General features: G+C 41.1%; 2 protein-coding genes and 1 pseudogene across 2 annotated transcripts; all 3 read right to left on the minus strand.

Moving 5' to 3' along the window:
• Positions 1 to 5,203: 5,203 nt before the first annotated feature.
• On the minus strand, positions 5,204 to 6,202 carry LOC132858557 (olfactory receptor 4E1-like; annotated as a pseudogene).
• Positions 6,203 to 12,886: 6,684 nt separating this feature from the next.
• Positions 12,887 to 13,888, minus strand: LOC132858303 (olfactory receptor 4E1-like; the record flags this gene model as incomplete). The annotated part of the gene is given in 1 exon segment (XM_060888588.1): positions 12,887 to 13,888. A coding segment is annotated over 1 exon segment (1,002 nt), but the record flags the coding sequence as incomplete, so codon positions are not given.
• Positions 13,889 to 22,530: 8,642 nt separating this feature from the next.
• LOC132857775 (olfactory receptor 4D11-like) lies at positions 22,531 to 23,700 on the minus strand. The gene is made up of 2 exons (XM_060887812.1): positions 23,665 to 23,700; positions 22,531 to 23,568 (listed from the first exon to the last, which is right to left on the minus strand). The coding sequence occupies exons 1-2, from the start codon at positions 23,698 to 23,700 to the stop codon at positions 22,531 to 22,533; spliced, it is 1,074 nt and encodes a 357-aa protein (XP_060743795.1).
• Positions 23,701 to 24,082: the final 382 nt, after the last annotated feature.

The raw sequence follows: 24,082 nt of genomic DNA on the forward strand, positions 1-24,082 counted from the left end.
TGATTGCGTGAGTGAATGAGAGTGTGTGTGTGCCCTGCGATGGGTTGGCACTCCATCCAGGGTGTATCCTGCCTTGATGCCCGATGACGCCTGAGATAGGCACAGGCTCCCCGTGACCCGAGGTAGTTCGGATAAGCGGTAGAAGATGAGTGAGTGAGTTTATGGTTTAATGGTTTTATAATGTAGTATAACTACATTTTAATTCTCATGCATAGCAGAAATGTTTTATTCCCACATATGAGTACAAATTGTACCTTGTTCTTTAGCTCTTTCCCCAAACAAAACCTTCCATAAGGTATTTAGAAACATACTAGACATTAACTGAAGGTATTTCCAAATAGCAGTTTCACATTTTAAAATTCAACAATATGAGTCTCAAAGAAATGAATGAAACAGTTATTTGAATAATTTTGCATTTATTCTATAATTTGTTTTTAGCGGTGGCTCAAGTGTTTAAGGCTCTGGGTTGTTGATTGGAGGATCAGGGTTCAAGCCACAGTACTGCCAAGCTGCCACTTTTGGGCCCTTGATCAAGTCCCTTAACCCCCCAGCGGTGCTGTGTCATGGCTGAACCTGCACTCTGACCCCAACCTCAAAAAAAGGGCATATGCGAAGAAAGAATTTCACCGTGCTGTAATGTACATGTGACACAAATAAAAGGCTTTTGTTTTGTTTTATTGCGGTTTGGATAAAATATTAACGAGGGTTGAACGTTATCGAGTTGATTGTTGTTGCTCTTTCGGTGTTGTGTATGAACATTTTCAAATCAAAACATTGCCACTCCTCTGGGACACAGTTTTAGGCCATTCTGTCTTGGAAAACAAATCCTTTCATTAATCACATGTACTGTATGGGGATTCGGCTAATGATATCCTACAAGCACTTGTGTGTAGTAATTAATCCTGTGAGACTTCCTCATAAATACGTAGCTTGTTTACCTAATGAACACTGTTGCTAATAATGCCTTTGGGATATGTTACTGTTTATGTCTGATACGGTTGTCATTTCAAACAAAACACAAAAATATATTACAGTTAACATAATAAGATCAACATGTCCGTATCAAAAAGCAATTAGTTAGCATATTTTTGATGAGGTTTTTAATAAAATAAATGGATTATTTTTCCATTCACGGGGGGGGGGACGGACACATTATTGCCATATTTATAAAAAAAAAAAAATCCCAAGCAAAATAAATAAGTAACAAGTGTGTTTAATATCCGTGTGAAACAAAAGCCCAGTCATGCACATTTTATTTAATTTAAACAAACTGTATAGTTTTTTTTTTCTCTATTTTTCATTTCCATTTTTTCTGTATTTAAGATGAATTGTACAAACAAGATGAAAGAACAACTAAATGAGGAAGTAATTTAATTATTATTATGGAAGGAAATTAAAACACCCTTAGGAGTTTTGGGATTGAGGACAAAGTGGACACATAATTAAGTACAGCACTGTGGGAGTGGAGACAAAAGACCCATCTGACCCACACGACCTAATTGAAATCTGATCTGTTTTGTATTGCCATAGAATAATACGGCTAAAAGTAAAAGCTAAATTTAAGAGTAACACAATAAAATGTCCACTTTTTAATGGATTTTAATGACCATTTAAAATTTTAACAAATTTGTATCTACTGTCTCATTGTCACATGTTAAAACCTCTGTTACATGCTGGGGGGTTGAAAGACAGAGTCGATTGCAAGTGCATGTGGAGCAGGTTTAAGTAACACAAGGCAAACAGTCCAAAATGAAATGCAAAGCCAAAATCGTAAAACAGGAGACAAACAGGTCAGGCAACAAACAAATTGATCTAATCAGATCTACCCTAAAGGGCTCAATTCAGGAGCCTATACCTCTCTGGGCCTCCCCTAGTGGTCCTGCTCCTGTAGGCAAAATGTCCAACTTCTTCTTTAATATCCTTTTAATTGGGGTTAAAAATCTACATGTAAAATTTTTTGATTGCAGGTTAACATTGAAAAATATAATTAAGAGTTAAATACACAATGGGATTCATGTTTTCACTAATGTGGTTTATCAAGTTTTAAACGAAATTGATACCGAACATAATATAAACTGGCAAAAACATTAGGAACTGATGTGCTCAAAATTATCATGAACTAAGTAGTAAAATAAAGTGAATTCATTTGTCAGAAATAATGTTCACAGTCTGTACTGGTTTAACATTGACTTTCATAATATAACAGAAATTTAGACATAGGTTTAGGTTTAGACTTATAGCTCACGTTAAAAAAAACAACTTGCACAGTTACAACAGTTTTTACAGTAAAAATAAAAGAATAATTTTATAAAATGGATGTTAGTGGTAGTATGCCCAAGGATTTTATAGTCATAATTGTTATAACGTGCTAAATTCGAATTATTAACTGATGTGTCTGCCCTTTTGCAGTATCAAGACCTGAAAAAAACAAGTGGTTTTGCGACAATTAACACGCAAATTAATTGGTTCATGTTTCATTTCTTTATGGAACTGTGTAAAGATTATTTATTTAATACATTTAACTGACTGAATAACATATTCATGTATGCACTGTTGTTTTATTGCATTATTCCAGACAATTTCAGACCAATTGTTTTATTTATCTTAATGTACTAACATAATGTAAGTAAACTAAAAAGGACATGCATATATATTTTAGATTGTTTTGCTGTTAGCTAGAGGAAGAAATCTGGCTTTGTAAAAATATAAGCATGTAGGTGTGAGAGTCGTCTATGGAATTCACAAGATGCATTACTGCCTTCACCGCCACCATTGAAAACACCTATGGTCACCGTGGAAATCAACGGCAGGCCTGTGTCAGACTCCAGGAGCACATTAAACCAACCACGGCCTTCTCTGCTGGGCCAGTCAGCAAAACTGGTGGGAGCTTCATTAATTTCAAAAGTAACAAGCTGGAACTAGGTAGGGGAGTTGCCACTTCTGCTAATTCCTGACCTCTGTGTCCTGTAGCTCATGGGCTGACATTGTCCAGGGTTCCCTAGGGGCTCCTCCCCGAGGAAAACAGGCTAATCAACTGATCCTACTACCCATCATTGGCATCTTCTTTGAGAGGATTGGTATGACTTTTGTTGGGCTGCTGCTGAAGTCAGCCAAGGGTCACAAATATTTCATAATTCTCTTGCTCTAAAATGATTATTCTCCATTTTTATTCAATAAAATGTTCTCAGAAAATCCTACAGGGATTATAATGAAATGCTGGATACTATTTTGACTTGAAGCAAGTTGCATCTTTATAGCTGATTATGACAGTCTGTCCAGCAATCATTTTTAAGTTCTCTGAAATGTAAACAACTCCAACCAAAAATATATATCTAATAAAGTATTTCTATAATATAGAATAAATACCATATTTTTATTGATTGCTTTGTTTCAGAAAACATGGACATACAGTAACATGCAGCCTGAAGTGTGAGTCAGTTATTGCGTCACTGTTCTCTTTGTATTGTGTTCAGTGTTTTTATATCTCCAAATTAAAAACAATTCATAGTTATCAAGATTATGGTATGTTATGTGTTAGTTATGTGATTAACATGTCTCCATTCAAGGAAATATTCTTCCTCCTAGCCTAAGATTAATCTCCAAATATAATTATCTATATAACAAAAATCACACAGATTTCCAAAAAAAATAAAAATCACACTAGAAGAAAAACAAAGAAATCATGCAGAATTCCCATAATGCATTCTTCTTCTTCTTCTTTCGGCTTTTCCCTTCAGGGGTCGCCACAGCAAATCATCTCTCTCCTCCTATCCGTATCTTCTGCATCCTCAACACTTGCACCCACAAGCTTCATATCCTCATTAATTACATCCATATACCTCCTCTTTGGTCTTCCTCTTTGCCTCCTGCCTGGCAGCTCCATGTCCAACAATCTCCTACCAATATACTCACTCTCCCTCCTCTGAACATGTCCAAACCATCTTAATCTGGCCTCCCTAACTTTGTCCCCCAAATGTCCAACATGAGCTGTCCCTCTGATGTACTCGTTCCTAATCCTGTCCAATCTTGTCACTCCCAAAGAGAACCTCAACATCTTCAGCTCGGCTACCTCTAGCTCTGACCCCTGTCTCTTAATAAAAAACACTGTAATATTGAGTACAAAACATTAATCTGAAGTAAAATAAGATGTACTAGAATTAACTTCTCCCTAGCCAGATGCATAATGTGGCTTCTTGGATGCAATGAATTCTCTTCTGTGTATTGAATAAAAAGGTATGTGGGACATATCCCAGTTCAGCACATGCCATGTTGATACCATGTGATATAATTACATGTGTATACAATGAACTGTAGATCTACCATGTTTTACTTATTCATATATACATGTTTTATATATAATTACCCCTGCTACTTAGAGAGCATTCTTTACCTGGCACTGTTAAATATAACAAATATATTTTACTATACTGTGTGTTAAAGACATAAATCCTAGCACATTTATACAAAGCTAAACATAAACAAAAGCCACTTTAAACAGAGACTTGCCAATTTCAGTTTAGTGAACAGATCTCAGTGTGTGTGTATATTTATATATATATATATATATATATATATATATATATATATATATATATATATATATATATATATATATATATACTGTACATATATATATATGTATATGATTAAAAATAAATAAAAAATAATTACAAGTTGACAATTTAAAACTAAAAACTACAGTAAAAGTTTGGTGCAATAAGCAGTGTAGTAGTTGGTATAAAAATTCAGCGGACATGTACATTGTCTCAAATGTCCACAAATTTCCTATCCTCAGTGTTGTCTAATTGAAGCCTGGGATATAAGTAGGCAAGATTGACCTGTACCTTTCCCTGTTAAAGAGAATTTGCAATAGTGTCCTCATTTTGTTGTGCACTATGCAGAATGATAAAGTTGAATTTGACTCTGAACAAAATACTTATATTCATAACTGCACGCAGCATTATTTAGGTAATTAAACATCCTGGTTAAAAAGTGTGTTTAATTTTTTTTTTCATTTCATGGTAAAGTATCAAATATTTTTTGTGTAACAGTAGTAGAATTTAAAAATAATATTCATATATCACTATGCATCCATTATGATATATCAGTGCATCATTTCAGATGTCATTTTATTTTGTAGTGGAAAAGCCTAGTTATTATTATAGCTATTATGCAAAAGACTGTGTTTTCTTTTAGTTTTCTGTTATGTAAAAGAAATCTGTCTTTGTAAGAATTTAAAAATTGTTTGTCGAATTTCCCTTGTATTCAATCCATAAATTAGAGGATTAAGAATTGGAGGGAAGATAATAACTGAAACACCAAAGGCCCTTCGTAAGTGTGGAGAAACTGATTCTAACCTGTGAGAAACCAGTAGCATAAATGTGTTGAGCTCAAAACTCAGAAAAACAACTAAATGTGTCCCACAGGTTTGCATTGCCTTACTTATAGATTTTGCCTGTTTTGTAGAACGACAGGTAATTAGGATTTTGACATATGTAAACGATACCATCAGTATTGAAGGGCCTTGTACAAGAGCTATAGTAAACAAGCCATAATAGTTAATTATTCTTGTATCCTCACAGATTAACTTCATTAATGAAGGATTATTGCAGTATGTGTCAACTATATTTGTCCTGCAGATTTCTTTGCTTAATGTTTGCCCAAATACCGACCCAATTATAGCAAAATCTGCGGACCAGACCATAAAAATAAGTTTCACCAATTTACCCTGTGTCATTAGATTATGGTACCTCAAAGGCTTGCAAATGGCAATGTATCGATCATAAGACATAACAGTGAGAAATAAAAGTGATCCACACAAATACAGGTGAATTAGAATGCCTTGCAAGGCACAGGCAGGGTAGGAGATTTCTCTGCTCAGAGACAGTATACTACCAAACAGTTGAGGGTAAAAACCTGTAACTCCCATAAGGTCACATATGGACAGATTAAACAGCAGCATGTACATAGGTTTATGCAGGTCCCTTTTTAGAACAATAGTTGCAAGAAGAATAAACTGGATGAACAAAATTAAACAGTATGTGATGATGCCAAAAATGAATATAGAAAAAGCACTGGATTGTGGTATGTCCAATGACTCCATAGTCAGAATAGTCATAAAACGTGTTAGATTTGAATTATTATCTGTGTATATTCCCATTGTAACTTCAAGACCTGAAAAATATAACAAAGATACAAGTTAAGATATTTAAAATGGACACGTATAGTAAACTGATAAGACTAAGTATGATGAGAGCTAATACAGTAGTGTCACAGCATCACACAACCTATAAACTGAACAGATCTGAGGTGATGGTGTTCATTTTAAACACTTGGGTATCACCCAGAGACCTAAAATTTTGGGATCTCTCCATGTTGACTTTATCCCACAGGTCAAATGTTTTTCAAATCCCTGGTGTAGGTTACATGGGACTGGGCTATCCTTTGAGCTTTGCAGCTAGCAGTGATGACAGTAAAAAAAAAAGTACTAAGTACTATGTGCATGTATGTGTTTTAAAAGTGCATTTTGAAGCACATTTAAAAGCACGGGATGGAGAATGTTTTGTCAAATCTTATAACATGGCATGTTAAATGTAAATTTAATGTTTTAAAGCTTTGCATCACAAGTCTCTTTTTACCATTGAATATCAACCCTATAACCTCTAGTATAAGTAATTTTTATGAAGTGGCCATTGGACACTCCTTAATGAATAGTATGTCATTGGTAGGGTCCAGACATCCAGCCTTCCAGGAGGCTATAGAAGTAAATGAAAAAATTTGATTGGGGCATAGAACCGATCCGAGGTTCGACTATCGGCCGAATTCTCCTCTCCAGTACCCTGGCATAAACATTTCCGGGGAGGCTGAGGCTGAGGACAACCCCACAACATCCAGAGATTTGAAGTACTCAGGGCGGATCTCATCCACCCCCGGGGCCTTGCCACCAAGGAGCTTCTCAACTACCTCAGTGACCTGAGCTTGGGGGATCGACAAGTCCACAACTGAGCCCTCGGCATCTGCTTCCTCAGTGGAAGACATGTCGGTGGGGTTGAGGAGATCCTTGAAGTAATCCTTCCACCGTCCAAGGATGTCCCCAGTCGAAGTCAGCAGATTCAGCAGACTGTAAACAGTGTGTGTTTCTTCGAGGCCGACCAATAGTCCTTCTCCATGGCCTCACCAAACTCCTCCCAGACCCGGGTTTTTGGGGCTGCAACCACCCAGGCTGAAGCTCGCTTGTCCCTCCGGTATCTATCAGCTGCCTCCGGAGTCCCCCAAGCCAACCAGGCTCAATAGGACTCCTTCTTCAGCTTGACGGCATCCCTTACTCCGGGGTCCACCACCAGGTTCGGGGATTGCCGCCATGTAAGGTCCGAGCGGCCGCGTCGACAATGGAAATGGAGAACATGGTCCACTCGGACTCAATGTCTCCAACCTCCCCCGGGATCTGGTTGAAGCTCTGCCAGAGGTGGGAGTTGAAGATCTCTCTGACTGGAGACTCTGACAAACGTTCCCAGCAGATCTTCACAGTATGTTTGGGTCTGCCAAGTCTGTCCAACTTCCTCCCCCACCATTGGATCCAACTCGCCACCAGGTGGTGATCAGTTGACAGCTTCGCCCCTCTCTTTACCCGAGTATCCAAGACATACGGCCGGAGGTCAGATGAAACAACCACAAAATCGATCATCGACCTCTGACCTAGGGTGTCCTGGTGCCATGTGTACTGATGGACACCCTTATGCTTGAACATGGTGTTCATTATGGACAAATTGTGACTAGCACAGAAGTCCAATAACAAAACACCACTCGGGTTCAGGTGGGGGGGGGGGGTGTCCTCCTAATCACACCCCTCCAGGTGTCACTGTCAATGCCCACGTGAGCATTGAAGTCCCCCAGTAGAACGACAAAGTCCCCGGTCAGAGCACTTTCCAGCACCCCTCCCAGAGACGCCAAGAAGGTCGGGTACTCTACACTGCCATTTGGCCCGTAAGCGCAAATAAGAGTGAGAGACCTCTCCCCGACCCAAAGGTGCAGGGAAACCCTCTCGTTCACCGGGGTGAACTCCAACACATGGCTGCTAAGCTAGGGGGCTATGAGCAAGCCCACACCAGCCCACCGCCTCTCACCACGGGCAACTCCAGAGTAGTAGAGAGTCCAGCCTCTCTCGAGGAGTTGGGTTACAGAGCCCAAGCTGTGTGTGCAGGCAAGCCCAACTATCTCTAGCTGGTATCTCTCATCCTCCCGCACCAGCTCAGGCTCCTTCCCACCAGTGAGCTGACATTCCATGTCCCTAGAGCCAGATTCTGTGTCCGGGGATTGGGTCGTCAAGGCCCCGGCATTCGACTGCCACCCAATCCACATTGCACCAGCCCTTTACAGTTCCTCCTGCAGGTGGTGGGCCCACAGGAGATCGGCCCCATGTTGCTCCTTCAGGCTGAGCCCGGCTGGGCCCCGTGGGGTAAGACCAGGCCACCAGGCGCTCGCATGCGAGCCCCAACCCCGGGCCTGGCTCCATACTGGGCGGCATCACGGACCTTGTTTTATTTTTCCTCATAAGGGGTTTTGAACCGCTCTTTGTCTGGCCCGTCACCCAGGACCTGTTTGCCTTGGGAGACCCTACCAGGGGCAGAAAGCCCCAGACAACATAGCTCCTAGGATCATTCAGGCACGCAAACCCCTCCAACATCATAAGGTGTCAGTTCAAGGAGAGGGACACTGGACCATCTCTATACCCTCACCAGGTTGCTGGAGGGTTCATGGGAGTTTGCCCAACCACTCCACATGTGCTTTGTGAATCTGGAGAAGGCATTCGACTGTGTCCCTCATGGCGACCTGTGGGGGGTGCTCTGGGAGTATGGGGTCCGGGGCCCTCTGCTAAGGGCTGTCCGGTCCCTATATGACTGGAGCAGAAGTTTGGTTTGCTTTGCTGGCAGTAAGTCAGACTTGTTCCCGGTGCATGTTGGACTCCGGCAGGGCTGCCCTTTGTCACTGGTCCTGTTCATTATTTATATGGACAGGATTTCTAGGCGCAGTCGGGGGCCGGAGGGAGTCCAGTTTGGGGACCACAGGATTTCGTCTCTGCTTTTTGCAGATAATGTTGTCCTGTTGGCTTCATCAAATCAGGACCTTCAGCATGCACTGGGACAGTTTGCAGCCGAGTGTGAAGCGGCAGGGATGAGAGTCAGCACCTCCAAGTCCGAGGCCATGGTTCACAGCCAGAACAGGGTGGTTTGCCACCTTCAGGTTGGTGGAGAGCTCCTGCCTCAAGTGGAAGAGTTTAAGTATCTTGGGGTCTTGTTCACGAGTGAGGGAAGGACGGAGCGGGAGATCGACAGGCGGATCGTTGTATCCTCTGCAGTGATGTGGTTGATATATCGGTCTGTTGTGGTGAAGAGAGATCTGAGCTGCAAGGCGAAGCTCTCTATTTACCAGTCAATCTACGTTCCTACCCTAACCTATGGTCATAAGCTTTGGGTCATGACCGAAAGGACAAGATCCGGGATACAGGCGGCCGAAATGAGTTTCCTCCGTAGGGTGGCTGGGCGCTCCCTTAGAGATAGGGTAAGGAGCTCAGTCACTCGGGAGGAGCTCAGAGTAGAGCCGCTGCTCCTCCACATCGAGAGGAGTCAGCTGAGGTGGCTCGGGCATCTGTTCCTGATGCCTCCTGGTGGCCTCCCTGGGGAGGTGTTCCGGGCATGTCCAAATGGGAGGAGGCCCCGGGGAAGACCTAGGACATGCTGGAGGGATTATGTCTCGGCTGGCCTGGGAATGCCTCGGTATTCCCCTGGAAGAGCTGGAGGAAGTGTTTGGGGAGAGGGAAGTTTTGGAGTCCCTGCTTAGACTGCTGCCCCTGTGACCCGGTTCCAGATAAGTGGTAGAAAATGAATAGATGGATGGATGGATGGATGGCATAGAACCTTATATTATCGCCACATATACATTACAGCACAGTGGAATTATTTTCACATATACCAACTGAGAGGGTTGGGGTAAGAGCGCAAGGGCAGCTATGATACAACAGCCCTGAAACAGTTAAGTGCCTTGCTTAATAACAGTGTCAGTTTAGCAGGGTTTAAAACCTGGCCTTCCAACCAAGAACCCTTATGTATTTTTTGTTACATTTTTGTACACTAAGAGACGTAGTTTCCCCATATCTTTCTCTGTGTTTCCGCAAATAGAATGATTTTTTGTGACAAACCTTTATTTGGCGTGTACTTTGGAGATATGCTTTCACCATGCCTTTAATTCGCTGTGTACAAATTTAACATCCTTACAAATTGTTGAAAGGGTAGTGTTTGCAAACGTTGCAAAAGGGTGAACCACTTGAGCCACCACTGCCCAATGACATGACATTTGCCACTCAATTATTTGTTTTGACAAGGGCTCTCTCTACATATTTTATCAGTGGCAGACACATTTCCTCCAATCTTTTAATGGTGGTGATCGCTAACTAAAAACAGTTTTCAGGGACAAGAGTCTTGTAAGGGATGCGCCTTAAGGAACCTTCCCGACCTCTGTGTCCTGTTGCTCATGGGCTAAGCTTGAGTAGGTTTTTCTGGGGGCTCCTCCCTGAGGAAGACTGGCTAATCAACTGGTCCTACTCCCCATCATTGGCATCAAATTTGGGAGGATTGACATGGATCTTGTCCGGCTGCTGCCAAAGTCAGCCCACGGTTATGAGTACATCCTAGTTCTCGTTAACTATGCCACCAGATACCCAGAGGTGGTCCTTGTAAAGACACCTATTCAGCTGAATGAGAATAACCAAGGACATCATATTCAACAATGGTATGCCTTGTGTTTCTCGACTCATTGCTGATCTTTGTTGTCTGTTGTAGATGAAACACCTGGTGATGGCAGTCTACCACTCTAAGACCGGTGGCCTTATTGAAAGATTTACACAGATGCTGAAGAGAATGCTTCAGCATTTGGTATATGAGGATGGGAGGAACTGAGACCTCCTCGTGTCGAATGTTCTCTTGTTCTCTTCACCATCTGAGAGACACTGCAGGCTTCCACAGGATTCACCACATTTGAGCTAATCTTATTATGGTGATCTCCAGAACAATTGGATGTTGCTTGAGAAGCTTGGGAGGAGTAGCCTTCACACTACTGCTCTCATGGAGTAAGTGCATGAAATGCAAAAGCAGATAGACAGAGTAACTCATTGTAAGAGAAAACATGGAAGCCATCCAGTAGGTACAACAATGCACAAATAACCATCTGGCCCAACTCAGACAACCTGGTGAAATGGCTCGGAGGAGCCCAATTGATTTCTACATTGGACCTCACCAAAGGCTAGTGGCAAGATTTCTGGTCCCCCAAGTTATGTGCCTTGCTGGGATTGGCTGGGTATTATCGCCAATTCATTCCTAACTTCTCTGTAGCCTCCCTCTGAGCCTTTCTCAGATCTCAGAAAGACGGGTCAGCTGGACTGGGTACAGAGAAAAGCATGAAGGAACAGTCATTTCAGAAACACAAGGTCCTCAACAGCTTGCTGGTCCCGCAGAACCTGCGGCACTGGGGCTGTCCTGTCCCAGAACTTTAAAGGGAAGGAGTCCTCTACATAAGTCGGAAGCTGATATCCAAGAAGAAATATGCAGCAGTGGAACAAGAAGCTCTAGCAATCAGTTGGACCATTGACAAATTGCGCTACTACCAGACTGTTAGTAATGGACTAGCTAAAGAGCCAGTGGGAGATTGATATTCATCGGTAGCATGGATTCTTAACTACAGAGCTATTACTGCCCAAGTAAATTTCTTTAATATTTACTTGCAATTATTCAAATTTAGTCGATAATGTGTCCTAAAAGAAGACAAATACGGGTATGGCAAATACTAATAGCCATATAAGTATTTGTAATAGATTTTTTTTTCGAGAAATTTAGGATTGTAAAGGAGTTGCATCTTTATAGTTGATTCTGACAGTATGTCCAACAAACTACTTTTTTAATTCCCCTGGAATGTAAACAAGTCCACGAAAAATGAATCTAATAATGATTATGGTACAACCAGAACAGGTTGCGAGTTTTTTCTTAATTTGAATAAAATGCAAACTAAAAGACTTTCAAATCACATGAGCCAATGTTTTATTCAAAATACAACCCAGATGACATAAAAAATGATTAAATTGAGAAATTCTACAATTTTAACACTTAATGAGCTCGTTTCAAATTTGATGCCTGCTACATGTCTCAAAATAGTTGGCACAGGGCAATGAATGGTTGAAAAAGCAAGAAGTTCTAAAAAGATTAAGCTGGAAGAAAATCTAGCATCTAATTAAGTTAATTGATATTTTGTCTGTAACATGTACACGGAAATTATCTCAAATGTGCTGCTTGTTTCCCATCCTCAGTGTTGTCTATTTGTAGCCTCACATATCAGTAGACAAGAATGGCCTCTACCATTCCCTGTTAAAGAGAAGTTACAAAAGTGTCCTGGAGAAGCAGCTCCACTAACTGCCTCATTTTGTTGTGCAATTTGCAGAAAGATTAAGTTGAATTTAATTCAGAACATAACTCTTATATTCATAACTGCGCAAAGCATTGAATGATTAAACATCCTGGTTTAAATGTGTATCTGCTACTATGTTTATCAGCCAGTTTTTACAGCAAAATAAATATAAGGCCCTCTAACATTTCATCAGCATACATATTCTGTTGTGCGTTACTTTTTTTTTAATTATTATTTTATGATTATTTAGCTAAAATATTTTTTGAACATCAGGAGTAGAATTATAAATAATATTCTTATATGAAGATGATATATTAGTGCATAATTTCAGATCATTTTATTTTAGTGCAGTGCAAAAGCCTAGTTATTCTAGTTATTTTGAATGAATCTATTTATTATAACATCATTGGTACATTGCAAAAGACTGTGTTTTCTTTTATGTAAAAGAAATCTGTCTTTGTAAGAATTTAAAAATTGTTTGACGAATTTCCCTTGTATTCAATCCATAAATTAGAGGATTAAGAACTGGAGGAAAAATAATAACTGAAACACCAAATGCCCTTCGTAAGTGTGGAGATACTGATTCTAACCTGTGAGAAACCAGTAGTAAAAGTGTGTTGAACACAAAACTCAGAAAAACAACTAAATGTGTCCCACAGGTTTGCATTGCCTTACTTATAGATTTTGCCTGTTTTGTAGAACGACAGGTAATTAGGATTTTGACATATGTAAACAATACCATCAGTATTGAAGGGCCTTGTACAAGAGCTATAGTAAACAAGCCATAATAGTTCATTACTCTTGTATCCTCACAGATTAACTTCATTAATGAAGGATTATTGCAATATGTGTCCACTATATTTGTCCTGCAGATTTCTTTGCTTAATGTGAGTGAAAATACCGACCCAATTATAGCAAAATCTGCGGACCAGACCATAAAAATAAGTTTCACCAAGGTACCTTGCGTCATTAGATTATGGTACCTCAAAGGCTTGCAAATGGCAATGTATCGATCATAAGACATAACAGCGAGAAATAAAAGTGATCCACACAAATACAGGTGAATTAGAATGCCTTGCAAGGCACAGGCAGGGTAGGAGATTTCTCTGCTCAGAGACAGTATACTACCAAACAGTTGAGGGTAAAAACCTGTAGCTCCCATAAGGTCACATATGGACAGATTAAACAGCAGTATGTACATAGGTTTATGCAGGTCCCTTTTTAGAACAATAGTTGCAAGTAGCATGAACTGGATGAACAAAATTAAACAGTATGTGATGATGCCAAAAATGAATATAGAAAAAGCACTGGATTGTGGTATGTCCAATGACTCCATGGTCAGAATAGTCATAAAACGTGTTAGATTTGAATTATTAATATCTGTGTATATCCCCATTGTAACTTCAAGACCTAGAAAATATAACAAAGATACAAGTTAAGATATTTAACATGGACATGTATAGCAAACTGATAAGACTAAGTATTATGACAGTACAATACAGTAAATAAGTAATAAATAATACTAATACAGTAAAAGCGTCACAGCATCACAAAACCTACAAACTGACAGATCTGACGTGATGGTGTTCATTTTAAACACTTGGGTATCACCCAGAGACCTAAAAATTTGGGATCTCTCCAAATTAACTTTATCCCACAGGTCAAATGTTTTTCAAATCCCTGGTGTAGGTTACATGGGACTGGGCTATCCTTTGAGCTTTACAGCTAGCAGTGATGACAACAAAAAAAAAGTACTATGATGACAATGTGCATGTATGTGTTTTGAAAGTGCATTTCGAAGTGCATTTGAAAGCATAGAATGGATAATTTTTTGTTTTATTAAATCTTATAACATGGCATGTTATATGTTAATTTAGTGTTTTAAAGCTTTGCAACATACTGTAAGTCTCTTTTTAATGTTGAATATTATTTCCTATAACCTCTAAGTAATTCCTATGAAGTGGCCATAAGGCATTCCTTAATGAGCGGTGTGTCATTGGTAGGGTCCAGAAAACCAGCCATCCAGGAGTCCATAGAAGTGAAATAAAAATAATAAATTGTGGGCATTTAAGCCTATATTATCACCACATACACATTACAGCACAGTGGAATTCTTTTCACATATCCCAACTGAGATGGTTGGGATCAGAGCACAAGGGCAGCTATGATACAATGGCCCAGGAACAGGGAAGGTTAAGTGTTTTGCCCAGTTGCCCAACGGTGTCAGTTTAGCAGTGTTGGGGTTTAAACCCTGGCCTTCCAATCAACACCCCAGTGCCTTAACCCTTATGCATGTTTCTTGACATTTTCAAGTCAAGTCAAGAAGCTTTTATTGTCATTTCAACCATATATAGCTGTTGCAGTACACAGTGAAATAAGACAACGTTTCTCCAGGACCAGGGTGCTACATAAAAGCAAAGACAGAGCTAAGGACTTAGTAACTAAGCCTTAGCTACATAAAGTGCAACTGTGCAACCTGCTGCAGACAGTGCAGGACAAGACAAACAAGACAGACAAGACAGTGCAGGACAAAAGACAGTGCAGACAATAAATTACAAGACAATACAAAAATGACAATACACAAAAGACAACAAACAGAAACCGCGCCGGCCAGTGTAAATACAGCATTTTTCAACAATCTGAAGTCAACAACCATCTCTTTAGTTTTATCAACATTCAGAGACAGGTTGTTGGCTCTACACCAGGCAGCTGTTGTGCCTCCTCCCTGTATGCTGACTTATCATTCTTGCTGAAGAGACCCACCACGGTCGTGTCATCGGCAAACTTGATAATATGGTTCGATCTGTGCATTGCTGCACAGTCATGAGTCAGCAAGGTGAACAGCAGTGGACTGAGCACACAGCCCCGAGGGGCTCCAGTGTTCAGTGTGGTGGTGTTGGAGATGCTGTTCCGGACTGAGGTCTTCCAGTCAGGAAGTCCAGGATCCAGTTGCAGAGGGAGGTGTTCAGTTCCAGCAGGCTCAGCTTCCCAATCAGGTGCTGAGGGATACTGTAATTGTATTGAATGCTGAACCAAAGTCTATGAACAGCATTCGTACATACAGTAAGTGTCTTTATTGTCCAGGAGGGTAAGGGCTAAATGAAGGGCTGTGGCAATGGCATCATCCATGGAGCGGTTTGGACAATTTGCGAACTGTAGGGGGTCCAGTGAGGGTGGTAACTGGGTCTTGATGTGCCTCATGACGAGCTTCTCGAAGCACCTCTTAACGATGAGTGTGAGTGCAACGGGATCATTGAGGCAGGACACTATAGATTTCTTTGGGACAGGGACAATGGTGGTTGTCTTGAGGCACGTAGGAATGTTGAAGATATCATGTCCACTAGCTGTTCTGTGCATTCCCTGAGCACCCTGCCAAGAATGTTTTCTGGTCCAGCAGTAACTCTGCATATAGTTCTCGTCACGTCGGCTGTGGATAGACCGTGAATAGTACCTGGTCATTGGGGGAGGGATAGTCTTCTTTGCTGTTACATTGTTCTGTGCCTCAAACTGAGCATAGAAGTCGTTCAGCGCATCTGGGAGGGAGGCATTGCTATCACAGGCAGGTGAAGCTGTCTTGTAGTTCGTGATTGCCTGTATGCCCTGCCACATGTGCCGGGTGTCTCTGCTGTCCTGGAAGTGGCTGTGGATTGTCTGGGCGTGTGCGCACTTTGACTCTTTGATGGCTCGGGACAGCTTGGCCCTTGCTGTTCTTAGGGTCACCCTGTATACTGTTCTGAAGGCTAGGTCTCTAGTCTTCAGCAGCGCACGCATGTTAGCAGTCATCCATGGCTTCTGGTTGGAGTGTGTGGTGATGGTCTTGGAGACGGTCACGTCATCAATGCCCTTGCCGATGTAGCTGGTCATTGATGCCGTGCACTCCTCCAAGTTAATGGAGTCGCCATTGGTTGTAGCCTCCCTGAAGATGTTCCAGTCAGTGCACTCAAATCAGTCATGAAGAGCAGAGGTGGCTCCTGCTGGCCAGGTTTTCACCTGCTTCAGAACCAGTTTAGAGCGTCTGATGAGTGGTCTGTATGTTGGAATTAGCATAACAGAGATGTGAGTAGCTGAGGTGGTGTAGGGCTCTGCACAATACACACCGGGAATGTTTGTGTAAACAAGGTCCAGCGTGTTTTCCCCTCTCGTTGCAAAGTCCACATACTGGTGGAATTTAGGGAGCACTGACTTTAGATTTTGGTGAACATTCTGCAGGTCGCTAATAGCCCCATAGAGCCTCTTTAGCATTAGCGCTGGGGGGAACATAAACTCTGACGATGAAAACTGGTGAATTCCCGTGGTAAATAAAACAGCCTGCATCTAACAGTCACAAACTTTACTGATAATGAGCGGTAACTAGAAACAAGCACAGAGTTTTTACACCATTCCGTCTTGATGTAAACACACACACCAACACTGCAAACCTTAACGCACAGAGCCTCAACATTGCATTTCTGTTGGCTCTAAACAAGGTCCAGCTGAATGGCGGCGTCCAGAACTCTGCCGCTAAGCCACATCTCTGTGAAAACAAAGACGCAGCAGTTTCTAAACTCTCGCCGCGTAGTGTGTTCGAGTCAGATGTAGTCCAGTTTATTGTCCAGGGAGCAAACATTGGAAAGTAGAATTGACATTGGAGAGCCGGCCAGCTAAGGTTTGTTTTTAGCCTAGCGTGGACACCCGCCGCTTACAGCGCTTCCGCTTCCTCACGCACTGCTTTTGGCATCCTCTCTCCTGGTCTCCGGTATGAGATGGCGCCGGGAACCGGAGGCCTGGTCTCCGCAGCAAGCTGAGGTTGGTTGTTGCACGGTTTCTGTATTTTATTAGCTTCTCACGGTTGTATACATGAACACTGCTGTCTCTGGTGTCCATGTATTGGTTGTAGTCGGGCTAAAAACCGTAAAGAAAAACGTACAAAGCGTAAATAGCACCATATTGAATCCAGAGTGGCTGCTGCTCGCTACTGCCGTGCCGCCATTTATGTACTATGCACATTATGTATATTTTTGTACATTAGGAGGCGTAGTTTCCCCATATCTTCCTCTGTGATTCCACAAATAGAATGATTTTTTGTGACAAACCTTTATTAGAAGTGTACTTTGGAGAGGTGCTTTCAGAATTTTCACCAGGTCTTTAATTCACTGTGTACAAATTTAACACCCTTATGTGTTGTTGAAAGGGTAGTGTTTGAAATGGTTGCGAATGTTGCAGAAGGGTAAACCACTTGAGCCACCACTGCCCAATGACATGACATTCGTTACCATTGCCCCATAACATGACATTCGCCACTCAGTTATTTGTTTTGACAAGGGTTCTCTTTGCATCTTTTATCAGTGACAAGACACATTTCCTTCAATCTTTTAATGGAAGTGATCAATAACTAAAAGCAGTTTTCAGGGACAAGAGTCTTGTAAGGGGTGGGCCTTAAGGAACTCAAAGGGAAATCTCACACTAGGCTTTTTGGGACTTGTGAAAGATGGAGGTGCTTAGCCTCTTTCAGAAGGTTGTAATAAATTATTATCCCCAGAAACCTCAAGACCTGTAGTTATTGATGGTGTCAGGATTTGTGAGAGTTGTCCAAGGATCTTATTATGGAGATGCATCTTTGGGGTGTGATGGCAAAGCAGTAACCCAACCATGGCCCTCACTGCTAGGCCAGTGAGCAAACCAAGTGGGTACTCAGTTTCACAAATAAGGATCTGGAACCAGGTAGGGGAGTGGCCACTAATGCTAATTCCCAACCTCTGCTTGGCGAGGGTTTCCAGTGGGCTCCTCCCTGAGCTAAAGACTTGTCCTACTCCACATCATCGGCATCAAATTTGAGAGGATTGAAATGGATCTTGTCCGGCTGCTGCCAAAGTCAGCCCAGGGTTATGAGTACATCCTAGTTCTCGTTAACTATGCCACCAGATACCCTACTTGTAAAATCACCTACTCAGCTGAATAAGAATAACCAAGGACATCATATTTGACAATGGTATGCCTTGTGTTTCTCGACTCATTGCTGATCTTTGTTGTCTGTTGTAGATGAAACACCTGGTGATGGCAGTCTACCACTCTAAGACTTTTGGCCTTGTTGAAAGATTTAATCACATACTGAAGAGGATGCTTCAGCATGTAGTATATGAGAATGGGAGGAACTGAGACCTCCTCCTGCCCAACTTTCTCTTCACCATCTTATAGACGCTGCAGGCCTCCACAGTATTCACCACATTTAAGCTCATCTTATTACGGTGGACAACTGGATGTTGCTTGAGAAGCTTGGGAGGAGTAGCCTTCACATCAAATAAAAAAAAATCTAATTTTATTTGTCACATACACATACATACTGGCTACGACATGCAGTGAAATGCTTCTTGCATCTGTCCAGTATTTAAGCATAAAAGCAATGCAATTCAGGATAGAAAAATAAAACCAAAACCAAAAGGAGATAGATGAATAAAAAGTATAAACTATATAAAAACTAGAAAATATGAAAATATGAAAAATATATGTGAAAAAATAATGTATATACATAAACATATACATAAATGTGTATGGTTTTTAATGATTGTCCTTAAAGTGTCTATGTGTAGTATGGTGTGTATAGAGTGTATAAAGTGGCACTGTGCTGTGCAAGTCCAGTGTTAAAGTGACAGTCCAGAGTTAAAGTGTCATAGTGCAAAAAAGGTGTGCAGAAAAACAGTGAAGATGGAGGGAGAGGTCCAGTACTAGATCCTGGGTGTTTCCTGGTTTAAACTCCAAATGGCCTGGGGGAAGAAGCTTCTCCCCATTCTCTCTGTGTTTGCTTTCAAGGAGCGGAAGCATTTCCCTGAATGCAACAAAGATAAGAGTCCATTGTTGGGATGGCTGAGATCCTTTACAATCTTCCTGGCCCTGGTCCGGCACCGCGTGCTGTAGATGTCCTGCAGGTCAGGGAGCTCAGTGTGGATGGTGCATTCAGCTGACCGCATCACCCACTGGAGGGCTCGCCTGTCCTGCAGGGTGCTGTTCCCGAACCAGAAAGTGATGCTACCTGTCAGGACGCTCTCAATGGTGCAGGTTTAGAAAGTCTTTAGGACCTGAAAGGGTATTTTAAAGTCCCTTAAGTGTCTCAGATGGTACAGACGCTGCCGGGCCTTCTTCACCAGGGTGTTGTTACAGGTCCAAGACAGGTCCTGTGTGATGTGAACACCTAGGTACTGGAAACTGTCCACTCTCTCCACTGGGGTCCCGTTGATGTTTAGCGGTTGGTATGACTGCTCCTGTAGGTAGGCCATTTCGTCGTTGTTGGAGATCAGGCCCACCACAACAGTGTCGTCAGCAAACTTGATGATGGTGGTGGAGTTAGAAGTGGCCACACAGTCATATGTGTACAGTAAGCAGGGTGCTCAAAACACAACCCTGGGGAGCTCCAGTACTGAGGGTGAGGTTAGATGAGGTGTGTTTGCCCACCCATACGGCTTGTGGTCGGTCTGTCAGGAAGTTGGAGATCCATTGACACAGCGGAGAAGCTCCAACTTAGAGGTGAGTGTGGAGGGAATTATGGTGTTGAACGCTGAACTGTAGTCCACAAACAGCATTTTTGCATAATTCCCTTTTCTGCAGTCCAGGTGGCTCATTGTAGTGTGGAAAAGATGAGCAATGGCATCCTTAGTAGTGCGGTTCTAGAGGTACACGAACTGTAGTGGATCCAGTGTGTCTGGTAGTGATGCAGTGATAAAGTCTCTGACCAGTCTTTCAAAGCACTTCATCACCACTGAGGTCAGGGCTATAGGGCAGTAATCATTGAAGCAGGCAGGCTGGGGTTTCTTCAGGACAGGAACAATGGTGGACTGTTTGAAGGATGAAGGGACAACAGACTGTTCCAGTGAGAGGTTGAATATCTCAGTGATAACCGGTGCTAGCTGGTCAGTGCAGGCTTTTAGAACCTGATCTGTGATGCCATCTGGTCCTGCTGCCTTCCTGGTATTCACGCTCCTGAATGCCCTCCTCACGTCATGCTCCGAGATGATAAACATGTTTACCTCTCCAGCTCTCTCAGCGTGCATGCTATTTGTGCCACTAACACCGCTAGAGTGGTTAGTTGCAGCCTCAAAGTGAGCGTAAAAGATGTTTAGCTCGTCTGCTCATCCGCATTCCCCATTCTAGAAGCTGGTGTTCTACAGTCCGTGATGTTCCTTAGTCCCTGCCACAGGCTCCTAGTGCCACCATGTTGGAACTGTGACTCTAGTTTCCTTCGCATCATTAAACAAAAAATACGTCAAAGATAATCACAAACTCTTCAGAGGCTGGAAATCTATATGGTGCAAGAATGGGACCAAATTCTAAAACCAAAATTCCAGGAACTCATAACCTCTATGCCCAGACATCTTAAAACTTTTTTGAAAAGGAGATGCTACACCATGCAAACATGCCCCAGTCCCAACTATTTTGAAACCTGTCAAATTTGAAATGAGCTCATTTAGTGGATAAAGTGTCAAATTTCTCTGTTTAACGTTTGTTATGTTATCTATGTATGTTCTATTGTGAATAAAATATTGGCTCATGGTATTTGAAAGTCTTTTAGTTTTCATTTTATTAATATTTTAAAACACCCCAACATTTCCATATTTCGGGTTGTATGTTATGTGCTTAACATGTCTCCATTCAAGGAAATATTCTTACTCCTCGCCTAAAGTTAATCTCCAAATATAATTATCTATATATCTAAAATCACATAGATTTCCAAAAAAAAAATCACACTTTAAAAAAAGAAATCATGCACAATTCCCAATTAAATTTAAATTGTGTTTCAATACAAAACACTGTAATATTGAGTAAAAAAAACTTTAATCTTAAGTAAAATAAGATGTACTACAATGCTTCTACCTAGGCAGATAAATATAATGCATAATGTGGCTTCTTGGATGCAATGAACTCTCTTCTGTGTATTGAAAAAAAAGTATGTGGGACATATCCCAGTTCAACACATTTCATGTTGATACCATGTGGATACAATGAACTGTATATCTACCATTTTTTACTTATTCATACATACTGTACATGTTTTATATATAATTACTCCTGCTCTTAGAGATCATTCTTTACCTGACACTGTTAAATATAACAAATATCTTTGAAGGGGGCACGGTGGCTTAGTGGTTAGCACGTTTGCCTCACACCTCCAGGGTCGGGGTTCGATTCCCGCCTCCACCTTGTGTGTGTGGAGTTTGCATGTTCTCCCCGTGCCTCGGGGGTTTCCTCCGGGTACTCCGGTTTCCTCCCCCGGTCCAAAGACATGCATGGTAGGTTGATTGGCATCTCTGGAAAATTGTCCCTAGTGTGTGATTGCGTGATTGCGTGAGTGAATGAGTGTGTGTGTGCCCTGCGATGGGTTGGCACTCCGTCCAGGGTGAATCCTGCCTTGATGCCCGATGACACCTGAGATAGGCACAGGCTCCCCGTGACCCGAGGTAGTTCGGATAAGCGGTAGAAAATGAATGAATGAATATCTTTGACTATACTGTGTGTTAAGAAAAATATCTGAAAATTATTTACAAGTTGACAACTAATACTACAGACATTGTGTAAAATTTCTGTGCAATAAACAATGTAGTAGTCGATATGAAAACTCAGCAGACATGTACATTATCTCAAATGTGCTCCTTGTTTCCCATCCTCAGTGTTGTCTACTTGTAGCCTCACATATCAAGTGGCAAGCATGACCTGTACCATTCCCTGTTAAAGAGAAGTTGCAAAAGTGTCCTGGAGAAGCAGCTACTAACTGCCTCATTTTGTTGTGCAATTTGCAGAAAGATTAAGTTTAATTTGACTCTGAACATAATACTTATATTCGTAACTGCGCAAAGCAATGAGTGATTGAACATCCTGTTTATTTTACTGTTTTATCAGCCAGTTTATGATAATTTAGCTAAAATATTTTTTTTGAACATCAGGAGTCGAATTATAAATAATATTCATATATTAAGATGATATATCAATGCATAATTTAAGATCATTTTATTTTAGCGCAGTAGAAAAGCCTAGTTATTCTAGTTATTTTGAATTCATCTACTTATTATAACTTCATTGGTACATTGCAAAAGACTGTTTTCTTTTAGTTTTCTGTTATGTAAAATAAATTTTTCTTTGTAAGAATTTAAAAATTGTTTGTCGAATTTCCCTTGTATTCAATCCATAAATTAGAGGATTAAGAATTGGAGGGAAGATAATAACTGAAACACCAAAGGCCCTTCGTAAGTGTGGAGATACTGCTTCTAACCGGTGAGAAATCAGTAGCAAAAATGTGTTGACCTCAAAACTCAGAAAAACAACTAAATGTGTCCCACAGGTTTGCATTGCCTTACTTATAGATGTTGCCTGTTTTGTAGAACGACAGGTAATTAAGATTTTGACATATGTAAACAATACCATCAGTATTGAAGGGCCTTGTACAAGAGCTATAGTAAACAAGCCATAATAGTTCATTACTCTTGTATCCTCACAGATTAACTTCATTAAAGAAGGATTATTGCAATATGTGTCCACTATATTTGTCCTGCAGATTTCTTTGCTTAATGTGAGCGAAAATACCGACCCAATTATAGCAAAATCTGCGGACCAGACCATAAAAATAAGTTTCACCAAGGTACCTTGTGTCATTAGATTATGGTACCTCAAAGGCTTGCAAATGGCAATGTATCGATCATAAGACATAACAGAGAGAAATAACAGTGATCCAGTTCCACAGAGGTGAATTAGAATGCCTTGCAAGGCACAGGCAGGGTAGGAGATTTCTCTGCTCAGAGACAGTATACTACCAAACAGTTGAGGGTAAAAACCTGTAGCTCCCATAATGTCACATATAGACAAATTAAACAGCAATATGTACATAGGTTTATGCAGTTCCCTTTTTGCAACAATAGTCACAAGTAGCATGGACTGGATGAACAAAATTAAACAGTATGTGATGATGCCAAACATTAATATAGAAAAAGCACTGGAAAGTGGCATGTCCAGTGATTCCAAGGTCAGAATAGTCATAAAACGTGTTACATTTGAATTATTAATAGATTTGTCTTCCCCCATTGTAACTGCAAGTCCTGTATAAAATAATAATATAACAATATATTGGTTAAGATATTTAGCATTAGCAAATTGTCTTGTCTGATGAAATTGTCTTGTTTCCTAACCTAGAAAAATCCAAGAACATTAAGTATGTTGACAATTAGTGAAGTGAAAAGTGTCACAGCATCAAAAAACCTGCAAACTGAATACAGCTGCGCTGATGGTGTTCATTATAAAGACTTGGCTATCCACCCAGAGACCTAAAATATTTATATCTCTTGGTATTAACTTATCCCACAGGTCAGATGTGTTTTCATATCTCACTCAATTCTGACCACTATGACTCTGTGTTTTGTTGTTTAATGGCAAGAAACTGGATCTGTAGAGTTTATTGGTGCAACTACATGGAATAAACAGGGTACAGCATATTCTGTGCATTTGGTCTTCCAGAATTCTATCACCTCTCCTTTGCATGATTAAACACAGCGTGGAGGATGCAGCATGGGCCAAACAGAAATGGCATCATGAAGCCAGCACACATAAAACTGTCTCCAAACCACAACTAATATAGTTCAAAACAAAATTAAAACATTCATTTATGGAGGAATTTTAA

Source organism: Tachysurus vachellii, chromosome 15 (genome assembly GCF_030014155.1).
Source record: "Tachysurus vachellii isolate PV-2020 chromosome 15, HZAU_Pvac_v1, whole genome shotgun sequence".
NCBI lineage: Eukaryota > Metazoa > Chordata > Actinopteri > Siluriformes > Bagridae > Tachysurus > Tachysurus vachellii.